Below are 14,065 nucleotides of genomic sequence, written 5' to 3'. Positions count from 1 at the left end.
AAATGAACTTTTTTTTCTAGAGCATTTTATATTCTTTTACCTTTAAAAATCATTTATACAGTATATTGTGAGCTAGCCAGAAACAAATCATACCTCTGGATAAAATCTATGCTTGGCGTCATTGATTCAGTATAAAGATGAATTTTCAGGGTATTTTCTTAACATGTTTTAGAAATCTGAGGGAATACACCGAGTTTGTGTAAACTGTAAAACTGGACCAAAAATGAACACTGAATGCCTGTGCATGAAAGTGCTACCAGCAAACATAGGCTACACATAGAAATACAATGTAGGCTATATAAAATAACACATTTTGACAGGACATTCAGAAAATAAATACACTTTTATGATTCTTTTCGATTTATTTGAGATAAATAAAAAAAGAACACTAAACCTTGAAAATTGACTCAACTTGCTTGCATAGGTGAGTTTGAAATTAATACATTTTCAAAATTACAAATGTACATGAACATTTATCCTATACAATTATACAAAAGAAAAAAAAGAACCCCAAATCAAAATCATCACATTTAAAACTCATCCCCTCATCAAAGCTCATTTATAAAACATTTGGGCGTTGCAACAATAGTCCTTTGCTAATCTTTATTTGCCACAAATTGAGGAGTTCAATATCAGTTAAACTGAACATACAAAATCACGAAGGCATTGGCGTTAATCAGTCTGGATGTGATTCCCTGCATCACCCACTGAACTATATTCAGTTCCAGTAGTTGACTGTTGCTCCATGTCTAGGAAACTGGACTGGAGCAGCTGAGTTTCTGTAGCACTGTTTGCTATTGTAAAAGTGGAGCTAGCTGCACAGACATTACTTGTTGAAGGTTCACTAGGGTCAGCATTGTCACTGTCACTATTTATTGTAATGAGAACAGGGCTATGCTTTCCCACCCTCCCCTCACTATTATGTCTCTTGCTCTTCTTCTTGTGTTTCTTTTTCTTCTTCTTGTGATGTTTCCTACTGTGACCCTCAGATTTGTCATCTACACTTGGACTCCTACTTTTCCTCTTGAACCTTTTGTGATGCTTCTTGTTTTTCTTTTTCCCACCTTCTTCAGCAGAATCGGCAAACAACTTACTAGGACTCTTCCTTGAGGGTTCCTCATAATGCTTTGTTTTGTACTTCCTTTTCCTGCCATATTCATCATGCAGTGATGTCTGATGTGAGGAGTTGGAGTTGATTCTAGAATTGCTCCTTGAGCGACTTCTATCCTGACAGTTGGAAGAGTTGATTCTAGAATTGCTCCTTGAGCGGCTTTTGACGTCACGATTGGAGAAGTTGTATCTTGAACTGCTCTTTGAGTAACTTCTGTCCTGACAATTGGAGGAGCTGGACTTGATTCTAGAACTGCTCCTTGAGCGGCTTCTTTCCTGATGATTGAAAGACTTGATTCTAGAATGGCTCTCAGAGTGACTTCTGTGACGACGGTGTGAAGAGTTGGTTTTAGAATTGCTCCTTGAGTGTCTTCTTTCGTGACAGCTAGAGGAGCTGGACTTGATTCTGGAAGTGCTCCTTGAGTTACTTCTGTCCTCACGGTCCCTGCTTCGCCTTCTTCTGTGTGATCGAGAATGAGAGCGATCATATACACTTCTGTAGTAGCTGGTGTAGGATGAGCTTGTCTCTGTATAACATCTCCTGCTGCTGCCTTGCTGACTATAATGGCTATATGAATGCCAATAAGAAGAGCTGTGGCGACTTGTCTCCTTTCCTTGGTTCCACTTATGCTTGCTCTCTTTAGACAATGGGTGCTTCCTGCTACAAGAGGAAGAGTGTGTCCTGTTGCTGTGTGAGGATCCTTCTCTAGATCCCGACAACTCCCTTTCATGATGCCTTTTACCATATTTATCTTCTTTTCTAAGGTGTGTAGTGGTGTCATCAGGTGAGCGAGAGCACCTTGTTGGCCTCACCAAGGGTCTCTGAGTGACAGTGGGTGACAAATCAGACTCTGAAGTAAAACGAATGTGTTGGGATGCTCGAGGGCTTTGCAGCTCTGCATTCTGCTCAGAATGTTCGGAATCAGAAGAAAGCTGGACCAGTTCTGGTGTTCTTTCTGCCACTGGCTTAACATAGCCAATAATAAAGCAGTCGTCATCACTGCCAGGGGAATCCTCCTCTTCCACTGCAATAGTGGCAGTATTTGCTGGACGGTCCTGATGTGGTACAGCAGTAACAGATGCTACTGCTTCCCCTACACTACTATCAGAGTCTGAATCCCTCACGTGGAAAGGTAATACCTGAGATGGCTCTGAAGAGTAGGATGGCCCTGGGGTCTCATCATCCCATGCTATTTGGCTTAAGGTCACCCTAGGAGTGGCATAATCCTGGGCTCCTGACACTAAAGAATCACTCTCATCCTCAGAAATGGCAATCACAGATGTATCTGAACTGCTACTCTCTCCGGAGGGCCGAGGCAAGTCATAAACAGCACGCTGGTCATATGCCTCCATGTTGAACGGGGACTGAGCAAAGCTAAGAAACTCATGCAGGAAGTGCTCCGTGTGGGACAGTAAGAAGGGACGAAGCTCATGTAGAACAGCCTGGTCATCCAAGTTATGTCGAGTGATCAGAGTCATGATGATGTGCTGCACTATATTGACAAGGGAACCATGGGTGCCGTACAGAACAGTCAACTCTCGTCTCAACCAAGGTACAAGCCTGTGGAGACAAGCAGGATTTCTTTTAAAGAACTCTGCAGAGGTCTCCCTGATACGGCCACCATCCTGCACGCTTTGGACTCGCACTCCTCTTCTGTACAAAGCTCGTCTGAATTTAACCACTTCTTGTTCATGAAGGCTTTGCACCGACCTGCCCTCACTCTCTCTTCTTTGCCTTACTGCCATCCTCCTTATCATGCTATGGAGATCTCTGTTGTGTCGCTGTGGTACAGATCCTCTCAGGCCCTCAAATATGACACCATGGTCAGGAGGGGGAGACGTTCTCCTCGGTGCTGGTCTTCGGTCGCCTGTAAGTGTGGTGCGATACCTGAATCTTTGCCCTGCCATGTTGCCAAATGAGCCATTTTCAGTTGGTCGCAGGTCAAACCTCTTGTAGTTATCTTCAGATTTAATGGTGTGATAAATAGAATTAAATGGCTGCTTGCATAAGGGGCATTCTGCTTTATTCTTTGACCACTCATGAATGCAGCAGAAGCAAAACTTATGTAGGCACACATCAAGATATGATATGTTTTTAAAGTGATCCAGGCATATTGGGCACTTTGATTCTGGAGATGCTGCTTTTGATATTGTGTTTAACACAACACATGATGGACGCTCCTTTATCTGTGGTGATGCCATAATCTGATGGAAGAAACATTTGAATTATTAGGCTACTTGTACTGTTCTCAGAATTCGCTACATTTGTGTCTAAATGTGACAGTTTAGAGAGTTTAAATAACGTTATAAATGAAAATAATTAATTGGAACTCATTTTGATGTTTTTAGGGAGTATAAAGACAATTTCAAAGTGATACTGTCCTGAAATTCTGCAAAAGAAAACCTTTTTAGGTAGAATAGTATACTGTTCTATAATTTCTCTCTTCTTTTTTTTTTCAAACTAAACAGCTTCACTGCTTAATATTAGAAAACTTTTGTACGTCAAATCATTACGATATACGGTAACTACAATCACATACTAATAGCCTACTAATATATTAGTGTTAATGTGATCATATTACAATTTTTTCTTATTAGTAATGAACTACTTTTTAATATATACAACAAAATATCGGCATTTTGCTGCGTTACAAAATACCTTACAGAATGTAAACACAACAATTAAGTGTAATATTAGCTTTTGTGTTAATCGCAATGAATACATTTCTATAATAAAATTAATGTAGAACAGAATAAAGTAGAAATACTAATATATCCCCTTAAAAATGATGTTTCAAACTTACTCTTCCTTGTATTTGTCGTAGCTAACTTGAGTTCTTAGATCCTCTGGATTCCACTGGAACCATCTCGCTTAAGTATCCGAAACAAATAAAGGAGCATTATGACTTGTACTGTTTAATGACTGTAATAATGCAAAATCCACAAAAACATGTGAACTGAAAATAATGTAACTTACTGCCTAACAAACCAGTGCCGGTTCAAAGATCAATACACGATATTCAAAACGTCTGAAATACATTATATCTGAGGTATTTTATTGCTACACCTTTACAATTTACTGCAAATATTAAAAAGCGCTTAATAACAACCAAAAATGACCCAACTTCTCTCTGTCGGTCTGTTAATAATGACGTAACAAAACAAGAACATCTCGGAAGTGAAATGCTATCAAACTTTCAGAACTTCCTGTTTTTCACTTCAAAATAAAAGCACATCCACCATATGCAAGACAAACGTCCAAAGTTAGCAATGTGACGCGTTAATGATATAGAGACGTAATAGTACCATCTAGCTGTGGTTTATGATTTTTTTATTTCATAATTTCAAAATACTAAAAAATTCACGAAAACATAAGGGAATTGTTGACAAAATAGCAACGACAGATTATATTATATTATAATTTATAAACAGATTTTAATGCATTCAATTGTTTTGTCTTTTATTAAAACAATGCAGTAACAAATGTCTAAGACTCCTTGTGTTGTTAAAGAATGTTGCTCTTGACTGTTCATTGTTTTCATCAAAATAGTACAAGACTGTTCTTGAATGCGAGTTTTGTCACAACAAATAAAAAATTTTGGGGGAAAAAAAGATTCAGAATAAATAATCTTAGTTTTATTTATCAAAATCTTAGTAATGTAATTTGTAATAAGTACCAGAATATATATTCAGGCATAATCTAACCAAAGGGGCATGTTACTCAAACACAGGAAAAGTATACAGAATCTGTATAATAAATTTTATTGACATAGTATTCACTCAAACATTAATTTTACAACCAGTGAAACAGTCATCATGGTCATCTTTAATGATGACCATGACCCTCTGCTTCAGGAAGATCTGGGACAACTTCCCCTGTTTCCAAAATTGTGTCTCCCTGAAAAAAAACATACATGCACAAAGAAAGATGTGTATGAGGTCATTTAGAAACATCGAAATGAATGATTATTTGAATGTTAATTTACAAAACACCGTACTGACTACTTTACTATATTCCTTTGTCTATGCCCTCAACTATACATCACTTTGGATGAAGCGGTCTGCTAACTGAATAAATGTAAATGTTTATTAGTGTGATAATACTGCTTGGACCAAATATACTTACAGGAAACAGTCTGGGTTTTAGCTCAACAATTCCATATGGCCTTTTCTGTGGAAACAAGAAATATCACTCTATTTGAGCTTTAAATTTTAGCATAATAATGATCAACCAAAACACAAAGTTGTTCAATGTTATTTTATCTGCCATAAAGGCAACAGTAATATTTCAGTCCCTTAGTCTTTCTATAGCTTTGGTTGACCAAAATAAACATAATTATACTGAACATATAACATGCTAGAAACATAATAATCACTACAATAATGATCCAATCATAGACCAAGCATTTGCCCATTTAAATCCAAACAGTGACTTTTTTTTTTCTTTTTTTTTTTTCCTCGGGTAGTGTATATCACAATACAAAAATATGTATTGTGAATAGCAACAATATGTATAATGTATAGTTCACCCAAAATGAAAGTTTAGACAAATTTAATTAAGTATCAAATAAGATTAACCCAGAACGTCTCACAATTTTCCTGATACATCATTGTCTGATGAGGTAGGTTACAGTAGATAGATACGTCTGAAAATAGGCTTTCCTATTGAACACTATCTTTTATATAATTTGAATTATTTAAAACTTGAAAGCTGTAGTCATAGTATAGCTTTTTAACACCATGTCAGCATCTGAGGCTATCTTCGTGGCAAAAACATAGTTATGAAAATACAAGAGTTGCATAAAAAAAAAAAAAAAATTTTTTTTAAAAAGTAAAACCAAACAAAACAGCAGTTAATATCATGCAAGATGATTTATATTAAAGTATGATAAAAATTCGAAAAACTTTTGTGGTAAAATCTCACTTGTCTACTTGCATTAACAGAGGGACAGTCCAATAAAATATTTTTAAATAATAAAAGAGGTCTTGCTCTGATGGAATAGGATTGGAGAGGGTTTTAAATGTAATTAAAATGTTTATACATTTGTTTTATATATATATTACACACACACACGAAGGTTATAATCGTCATGGTAATTCTTAGATACTGTCATCAAAGAAAGCAAGTCACACTTGAACAAACAGTATGTCAGTCTGCACTTACAGCGACGTGGTACTTCATATAGTAATGCACGACCCAGGCTGGGATCAGAATCCGCGTGATGGCAAAAACACTGGCATTATAGGCTTTAAATGTCTGGTTCGTCCGCACAAAAAGAAGATAAGACAAAATTGCATGTTATAATAGAATACTGCCGTTGAAATGCTTAGTTTAAGTTCAATGCATGTTACTGATACAGAGCATACATTTTTTTTCAGATGTGTTTAATGTGGATAACAAATCATATATCATGGTATAAACTCACATAAAGTCTCCAGAGTGTCTTGGGCTCCAGGAATCCAGCCCAGAATCGCTCGATGCGGCCGGGTGTTTTGGGTGCAGTGACGGGCTCTCGAGGGCTGAGCTCCTGATCTTTAAGCCATTGCCGCCGAAGCTTTGCTAACTGCTCAAAGCGGAGTTTTTCATCCGCTGTGTATCCAGACATACCGATTTTATATTACTTTTCAAATACAGTAGAATTTACAATGACATCTGAAGAGGACAAACCTCCCAGAGTGCAAAGCGAACTCAAGAATACTCGACATAAATATCGGGCTTTTACACTGCGACACCTATTGATCTGGAGTCAAATAACCACTGCGATGAAAGGGAAAAAAAAGCAATAGCCACACGAGGTCGTGCGTTATTCATTAACTGCTTTGCCACTGCCGGCGACAAAAGGTCATGTTTCGTTGGGTAGCATAGCCCTGTTAGGCTCTTCTGGTTAGGTTCTACTCTTTTATCTAGGTGCAAAAAGCATCTTTGCTGACATATAAATGACAAATATTTCGTTATATCATAGAAAAAATTTACCAGTGCCTAAGTTGTCTCTATTTTTCCTGTCTGCTGCCTTTCAGATCACACCACAGAAAAGTTACAATGCTATGCTACACTGCACAAGGATACATTTTGCAAACTTTCCTTTTCTTCTATAAAGAAAATAAATTATTTTACTGCTACTAACATTATGAATATCAAACCTCATCATGGCTGGTTTATGGGTATCTTTAAGAAACTGAAAAATGTTCAGCACAGTAAAGACTCTGGAATGGGATTATGCATTATTAAATTTGATTACATATGAAACAACTGATTTATGTAATTTTCTCTATTTAAAATACAAATGGACACAACACTGCTTTTATTTTATATGTATAGGCTGGTTTGCCTCTATTTTGACAGGCAAGTAGAGATAGAAAGGAAACATATATGACTAGTAATTAGATACATTAGTTTTACTTATAATTTCTTCATGCCAAGAGGATAACTTAAGTAAATAATAATAATAAAGGGGTAAAACCTATATCCCACTCGCCTGTAGCATTCTTTCCAAAGTTTAGTTCCTAAAAATGTCCTAAATCCAGTCAATTTCCACAGAACAGAGCTAGAAACTATGACTACATTACAAACATATTTCACAATGACTGTTGCAAATTGCAAATAATGACTGTAGACCCAGTATGTATAAAACATTTTAATTCTTTATATTACAATACAAGAATACATAATACCTTAGAGTGTGGGCTCAAATATAGCCAGCACCAGGTAAATATGTGTACGTACACACAGACACACAAAGAAAAAAAAAAAACACCTTTACAATATTATACAACGTCTGAATGCATATTACTTGTTTTCTAAAAGGAAATCTGTTCACAGGTCTCTGGCACAGAACCCTCCCTTCGCAGTCTTTCCGCAAGTTTTTCTCACGTTAAAATGCAAGCATTCTGTGAGCTACGCCACACATGCTGACCTGTCAACAAACTGCTCCATGAACACAAAACAAATAAAAGCAGGGGAGAAGGAAAGTGAGCAGAAAATATGGGTCACAAACCTAGTCATATAAAGATATAAATCTGATATTACACCTGATGCCTCCCAAAATTGGGAGGAGTTAGAAAAATAAGTCTATATCTAATAGAATCTATACGGCAGGAATCTTTCTTTTTCTTATTATTTATGGAAGTTCTTTCTTTCTTCAAGTGCTTTTATGTTTATAACAAAGATAAATGGAATTTTATATAGCTATATATTTTCTTCTTGGTCATTCTGTTCTTTAGTAACCTTGACTCCCAAACTCCCAGTTTCCCAGCTTTTCTGCCACACAGACTTTAACTAAACTCAATCAAACATACTCTGCAGAAAGCTCAATATGCAAGGCCCAACAAACACAAAGTATCATCACAACATGGCATGTTTTGTATCTTCTGTACTTTTTTTTTGGAACACACATCTAAGATCCTTGGACACCTGGCTCTTTTCATATAATTATATGTGTACCTGTCTGCTGACATAAACTCATTTTAGTGTTTTAAAGCTTTCGAAAACCCTGCAGCCACTGAATAGCCCTGTCTCTGTCACTCTGAAGTATTTCTTTCACCACACTGGAAGCTAACTAGCTTGATTTCACATATTTGGCATGTGATTCTTAGATAATGCCAATGAAAGCTACAATCTCTTAAAGATTTGAAAAAATCTCATGCACAATTCTCTTAACTCTCGATCAAATCACGTTAATGGGAGGTTCTGTGCGAGAGTTGTTTTTTTTTTTTTTTTTTTTTTTTTTTTTTTTACAATTCACTTGATCACACTGAAAAAGAATGCTACAACAGTCAGGCATATCCATGACATAAATGTAAACTCTTCAATGAAAAAGTAGCTTTTAAAAAAGATATAAAATAAAACATGTTCCCTCCTTTCAGTGTTTACAGAGAATGGAGAGATAAAATAATAACAATAATTAAAAAAAAACACCTCAATGAGTTGGTCACAATATGCACCATAGTATTGAAACAGTGCTGCTTACCAATAGACCCAGTCTCCACCCCTTTACAAACAAACAAACAAACAAAAAAAAAAATCATATTGCTGTATCTTTGCTTTTATGGGCAGAGGATCAAATACTACCATCACCTTAAGCACACTTTAACACTAAAACAGGAACTACCATTGGGAGAGGGTGGGGAGGACTCGAGCTGCCATTAATGATTGATTCCAATGCTCTTCTCCCAAGGTCTTCCACTTCATTGTTTGAAATACAAAACACATCTTAGGCATAAAGACAATAAAAGACAGCTATTAGGAAAACAAACAAACAAAAAAAATTTAAAAAACGTTAAGGGCAGAGTTGATTAGACAACACTTTGCAATGGGGTGAGACGAGCTGCCACAAGAGGAGATGACCAGTGTGATGTGGATGATGTTGCATGGCAGAATGGAAAGCACATTTTAGGAGAATTAAAAGATGGAGGTCAGAGGTGACTAACGAATGTTTCTCGTCACCTTGTGCTAAAGGCCAAAGAAGAGTCTATTCTGAGGATGGAAGCTGCAGGGTGACTGGCAGGTTGTGGATCTGAGCAGGGCTGGAGGGATGTGTCAAGGAAATGGGTGGAGAAACAGGGATATGACCAGTCAAGGCACAGTATGACAGTTGGAGATAAGGGACAAATGCCAGAGTTCTCCCAAACATTATCCTGGTTTCATGTTCTGTCATTGTATATACTATATATTTATTTATATGGTCTTCTATTTGTCTTTTAACCAAGGACTATTTAGGAAAATATAGTACAAAAGCTACTACAGAAAATACAAACTGCACTTGTTAAAATCACAAGTATTTTGTGGCTTCTTTTTTTTTTTCTATTGTACATTTCCTTTTTTGCTTTTTATTTATTTATTTTTATTTAATTTTTTATTTTTTTTTTTCCATTTATTTTGGTCTAACCTGCTTTTAAGACTGGGACTGTCTGAAGAGTTGGAATTCCCAGCACAAAGAACTTTCTTTTATATACTGAATATTGCACACCGCACTGCATATATACCGCTGAAGAATAAAGGCTTCAAAAATTATTGCAAGTAAGTTACAGGGAAAGACATGGGACTAAAAGCATCAATATAATTTTCTGATAGTACCAACACTTCAACAAAGAGCTTTTCCCATCCCTACACCTTCATATGTACAGTCATACAGTTTGGACTTGTCAGTTTCATTGCTGGCCACACACACACACACACACACACACACACACACACACACACACACACACACACACACACACACACACGTACATATATCTCTCTGAGGACATTAATTGACACAATTAAATCTCTAGCTCCTTGGACTAACCCTACCCATCACAACTAATTGCCTAACCTGAACACTTACCCTAAACCTATTTATAACCTTATCCCTAAAACAAAGTCTTGACCCTCTAACAGGTCTTTAAAAGAGTCTCAGAAATTGAGGACTGACCTAAATGTTCTCACTTTACTCTTTGTCCTCACTCCGCTGGTCTAAAATTCAAACCTGTCCTCACAAAGATAGTTGTACAAGTACTCACAAAACTACTCATCTTCTCAAGTTTTTTAGGCTTGGTCCAGAATTATTTCACTGCATTAGAAAGCTGTAGATTTCCAAGTTTATTGCTACATCATTTACTACTAAAAGTATTGACAACAGACTGTCGTAGTGATGGAACTGGACAGCACCATTTCTTTGCTCCTGTCGCAACTGAGTGTTTTAATTAATTACACAAGTAATCAGCCATTAGATATTAATATTCTTTCTTCTTTCACAAAAAAGTGAACTTAATGAACTTCAAGGTCAATTTAACTGTGGTGAGAATATAACAGGTCTTCCATTTTTTAATCTGAAATAGAAACTACTGATGCCTAGAGGTTTTAGCCTTTTGCTCCCTTTCCATAAGTCTATTAAGGAGTCTATTAATGTGCTTAATGCTATGACTTGCAGTTTCAAGAAACACAAGAATTCTGTTCAAGCCCATTGTGCAAAATAAACTGGCACACAAGCAAGCTCTATTCCCAAAACTAGCAAGCTGCCTAGATAGACAACATTTTTAGATATTATAGTCTAACTTCCAACTTTTTGCAACAGTCAAAGGCTGTGTTTACACTACAAGGCTTAATGCACAGATGTGATCTTTTGACCATATCTGATTTTTTGTCCCACTTGTTTAGTCACTTAAGACACGACTTGTATCTAAGATTATTTGAATGAATTCTATAAAAAGTTTGTGTAGGTGATTTTTTTTAAATCTGGTTTATATAGTAAAGCTTTGAGTTTAATTGCTTCAAAAACAGCAATGTTATCACCTTGCGTTGCTGAAAAATATATTGTAGCTTTCAGATGTGAAGCTATTTTATTTATAAAATTCACAGGGCAGCGGCTCAAAACAAGGTTCTTTGTTCCTGTGTGTGTGCAATCTTCTATTTATTAAGTTTAAAAAATATCTTTGTGGGTAAATGTGTTGCCCTCACCTGTGGTTGCTTGGAATTTCAATGGGAATCGGATATATTTGATTAAAACGTGAGTTATGTGAGTGATGCACAAAAGCAAGCCTATATAGTGTTTTATAATTTTTATCACTTTCAGTTAAGATACTGCCTTAGATGACAGAACTGCCAATGTAGATGATAGACAGCAAGGCAGTTACTAGGTTTAGGAACAGAGCCACAATTTCACACAGCAGCAAAACAGACAAGTTAAAACTGCATTACCATACCACATGTTCTTACTAAAACCACATATTGCTTGTCTGTGTGTATTTGTGGGGTTGGGGGGGGGGTTGATATAAAGTGTTGCAAGGGTTGAGAGGGGAGAGAGAGTTTTCTGAGGAGTGGAAATCAGCCAGGTGCTTCCTGCCAGCTGGGAGTGGCTGATGGGTATGTTGGAGGTGACACACTGTTGCGGTCTGACACAGCCTAGCAGATGTGAGCCTGTAATCTGTGGGAATGTGAATGGTGGCCTCCATCGCTGGAGCTGCTCTGCAGGCTGTAGTGGTCCTCACCATCGCTAACACTGTCCACACTATCACCCTCACCTGGCGTGAACTCCATTCCCTCTATGTCAATGTCCACTTCTGTGAACACATAGAAATAACATCACATCAACAGAGATTTTTACACATGAATCACTAATCCCAAGAATAAAGGAATATTCTGTAAACCTGATGTCTTATGGTGGCAAATATAAGATTGTTGATTACCACAGACAATAATGTTGACTTATGTAAAAGGACTATGGTTATGCTTGTGAAATAGTGTGCTTATTATTATTATTATTAGCAGTGCTGCTCGCTCACCTACAGGTGTTCCAACATACATGAATTTACTGTAAACTTGCTTCATGTTTGTTTATACATATTAAAGGGTGAAGAGTTGAAATTACTATCTGTGGTAATCAACAACACTTAAGGCCCCGATATACTTCAATCAAAATCGAAGAACGAACTAATGTTACGTCATTTTACACAAAATCAGGCCAAAATGAAGTTTGTTTGGAGTTTGTTTTGGGAGTACGAAACAGCTTGCCAATGCGATTTTTCCTGAAAAGTTCACTCCGGCAAGTAAACACCTTCGTACTACAATTGGTCCGTGGCGATTATGTACTAGGTAGGTGTGTGCTGAGGCTCTGCCTTCTTTGACGTGGAAATTTACTCTGGTTCATTTTTTTCTGCTCAGTCTGTCAAGGTCAGACGTCCGCGTTTTGTATTATTCTTATTTTGTTATTGAGAGGACATTAAAAAAATAAATATAACATTAAAGCAAGAACATTAAACTGAAATTTGAAGATAGATAGATATGGGTATATGTATCACAATATGAGTAGCATGTGCAAAAGTATGTGTAATTGCTGTGTAGAAAATGTGTAGAACTTAATTTTGCTTTTAAAGGTTTTATTGAATGTATTTCCACATATTTCCTGATTTCTCATCAAGATATTTCAGCTGTGCTGTACCTTGCTCAGAGTCAGTGGAGATGGTGGAGCCCATGCTGTCAGTGCGAATGCGCTCTAAGCCCTGTACAGAGAGCTGCTCCAGACGCCGTTTGAGGTAGCGATGTTCTCTCTGCAGTTGCTCCTTCATGTTTAGAGCCTTCCTGTCCTGTTCCTCCAGCTTCTGCAGAGCATATGTTTCCACTGATCAAACCACAGAGCACAGAAACACCACACTGCATGACACATATCATCTACCAGTCAACTTGAGCATGCACAGTGCAAGAAATTCACAATTTTTGTGAGCTAAAAAAGAAAAACAATGACATTAACAGAAAGACATATCTACTGTATGGTGCATGACAGGAAACCAGGCAGGGTGAGCTGAAATACTGCTTAACAAACAGGAAAGAAACAAAAGGGTCAACAGAGACACAGTACTGGTTTGTCTTAGTCTTGTCTCTGTTTCACAGTGACAGTTTGTTCCACTGAGGCTTACGCTCTTTTTCTATTAGGCAAACTTAAATGAGTTAGTGACATATAAGAGTGTCCATGATTAAAAAAGAAATGTTAAATTCAATGACTCTAAAGATGTCATGTGGTGTAACCATCAAGAAAAAAGTCTTATATCTAGAAAACATGTGCCTGCCCTGTACACAGCCAAAAAAATATTTTTTTAAAGATCTTAAAGGGGTGGTTCATTGTGATTTCAATTTTTTTTAACTTTAGTTAGTGTGTAATGTTGCTGCTTGAGCATAAACGGTATCTGCAAAGTTACAGCGCTGAAAGTTCAATGCAAACAGAGATATTGTCTTTTAAAGTAATGGCAGTTTAATGCCTACAAAAACGACCGGTTTGGACTACAACGAGCTTCATCCCGGGTTGGTGACATCATAAACCCTGCAATTAACAAACACTGCCCGGGGAACACACAACAAAGTGGGCGAGGCCATGTCGCGTTCATACAAGTCTTCTGTGTTTAGGGTTCCTAGGGACACTGGACTTCGGGAACAATGTTAAAAATTTATGTTTATTTCTGTTCCTGACAATTATAATGCTAA

The 14,065-nt window shown here is 37.0% G+C and overlaps 3 protein-coding genes across 3 annotated transcripts in view; all 3 read right to left on the bottom strand.

Annotated features, from left to right (window-relative positions):
- Positions 1–342: 342 nt before the first annotated feature.
- On the bottom strand, positions 343–4,708 carry toporsa (topoisomerase I binding, arginine/serine-rich a). Its single transcript, XM_048197255.1, has 3 exons — positions 4,088–4,708; positions 3,915–3,981; positions 343–3,315 (listed from the first exon to the last, which is right to left on the bottom strand). The coding sequence occupies exon 3, from the start codon at positions 3,310–3,312 to the stop codon at positions 673–675; it is 2,640 nt and encodes an 879-aa protein (XP_048053212.1). The 5' UTR covers positions 3,313–3,315; positions 3,915–3,981; positions 4,088–4,708; the 3' UTR covers positions 343–672.
- Positions 4,709–4,856: 148 nt separating this feature from the next.
- ndufb6 (NADH:ubiquinone oxidoreductase subunit B) lies at positions 4,857–6,825 on the bottom strand. The gene is made up of 4 exons (XM_048197258.1): positions 6,537–6,825; positions 6,275–6,367; positions 5,237–5,281; positions 4,857–5,008 (listed from the first exon to the last, which is right to left on the bottom strand). Exons 1-4 carry the CDS (start codon positions 6,714–6,716, stop codon positions 4,937–4,939), a joined length of 390 nt encoding a protein of 129 aa, XP_048053215.1. The 5' UTR covers positions 6,717–6,825; the 3' UTR covers positions 4,857–4,936.
- A 905-nt stretch (positions 6,826–7,730) lies between these two features.
- The window catches only part of mxd4 (MAX dimerization protein 4), a 30,658-nt gene continuing 24,323 nt past the window's right edge, over positions 7,731–14,065 (bottom strand). Inside the window, exons 5-6 of the mRNA XM_048197257.1 lie at positions 13,029–13,188; positions 7,731–12,150 (exon numbers count right to left, since the gene is read on the bottom strand). Coding sequence (XP_048053214.1) covers positions 11,993–12,150; positions 13,029–13,188 — 318 coding nt within the window. The 3' untranslated portion in view covers positions 7,731–11,992. The remainder of the gene's footprint in view (positions 12,151–13,028; positions 13,189–14,065) is intronic.

Source organism: Megalobrama amblycephala, linkage group LG7 (assembly GCF_018812025.1).
Source record: "Megalobrama amblycephala isolate DHTTF-2021 linkage group LG7, ASM1881202v1, whole genome shotgun sequence".
Taxonomy (NCBI): Eukaryota; Metazoa; Chordata; class Actinopteri; order Cypriniformes; family Xenocyprididae; genus Megalobrama; species Megalobrama amblycephala.
The sequence above is the reverse complement of the archived record's forward strand: the minus strand, read 5'-3'. Positions and strand labels throughout refer to the sequence as shown.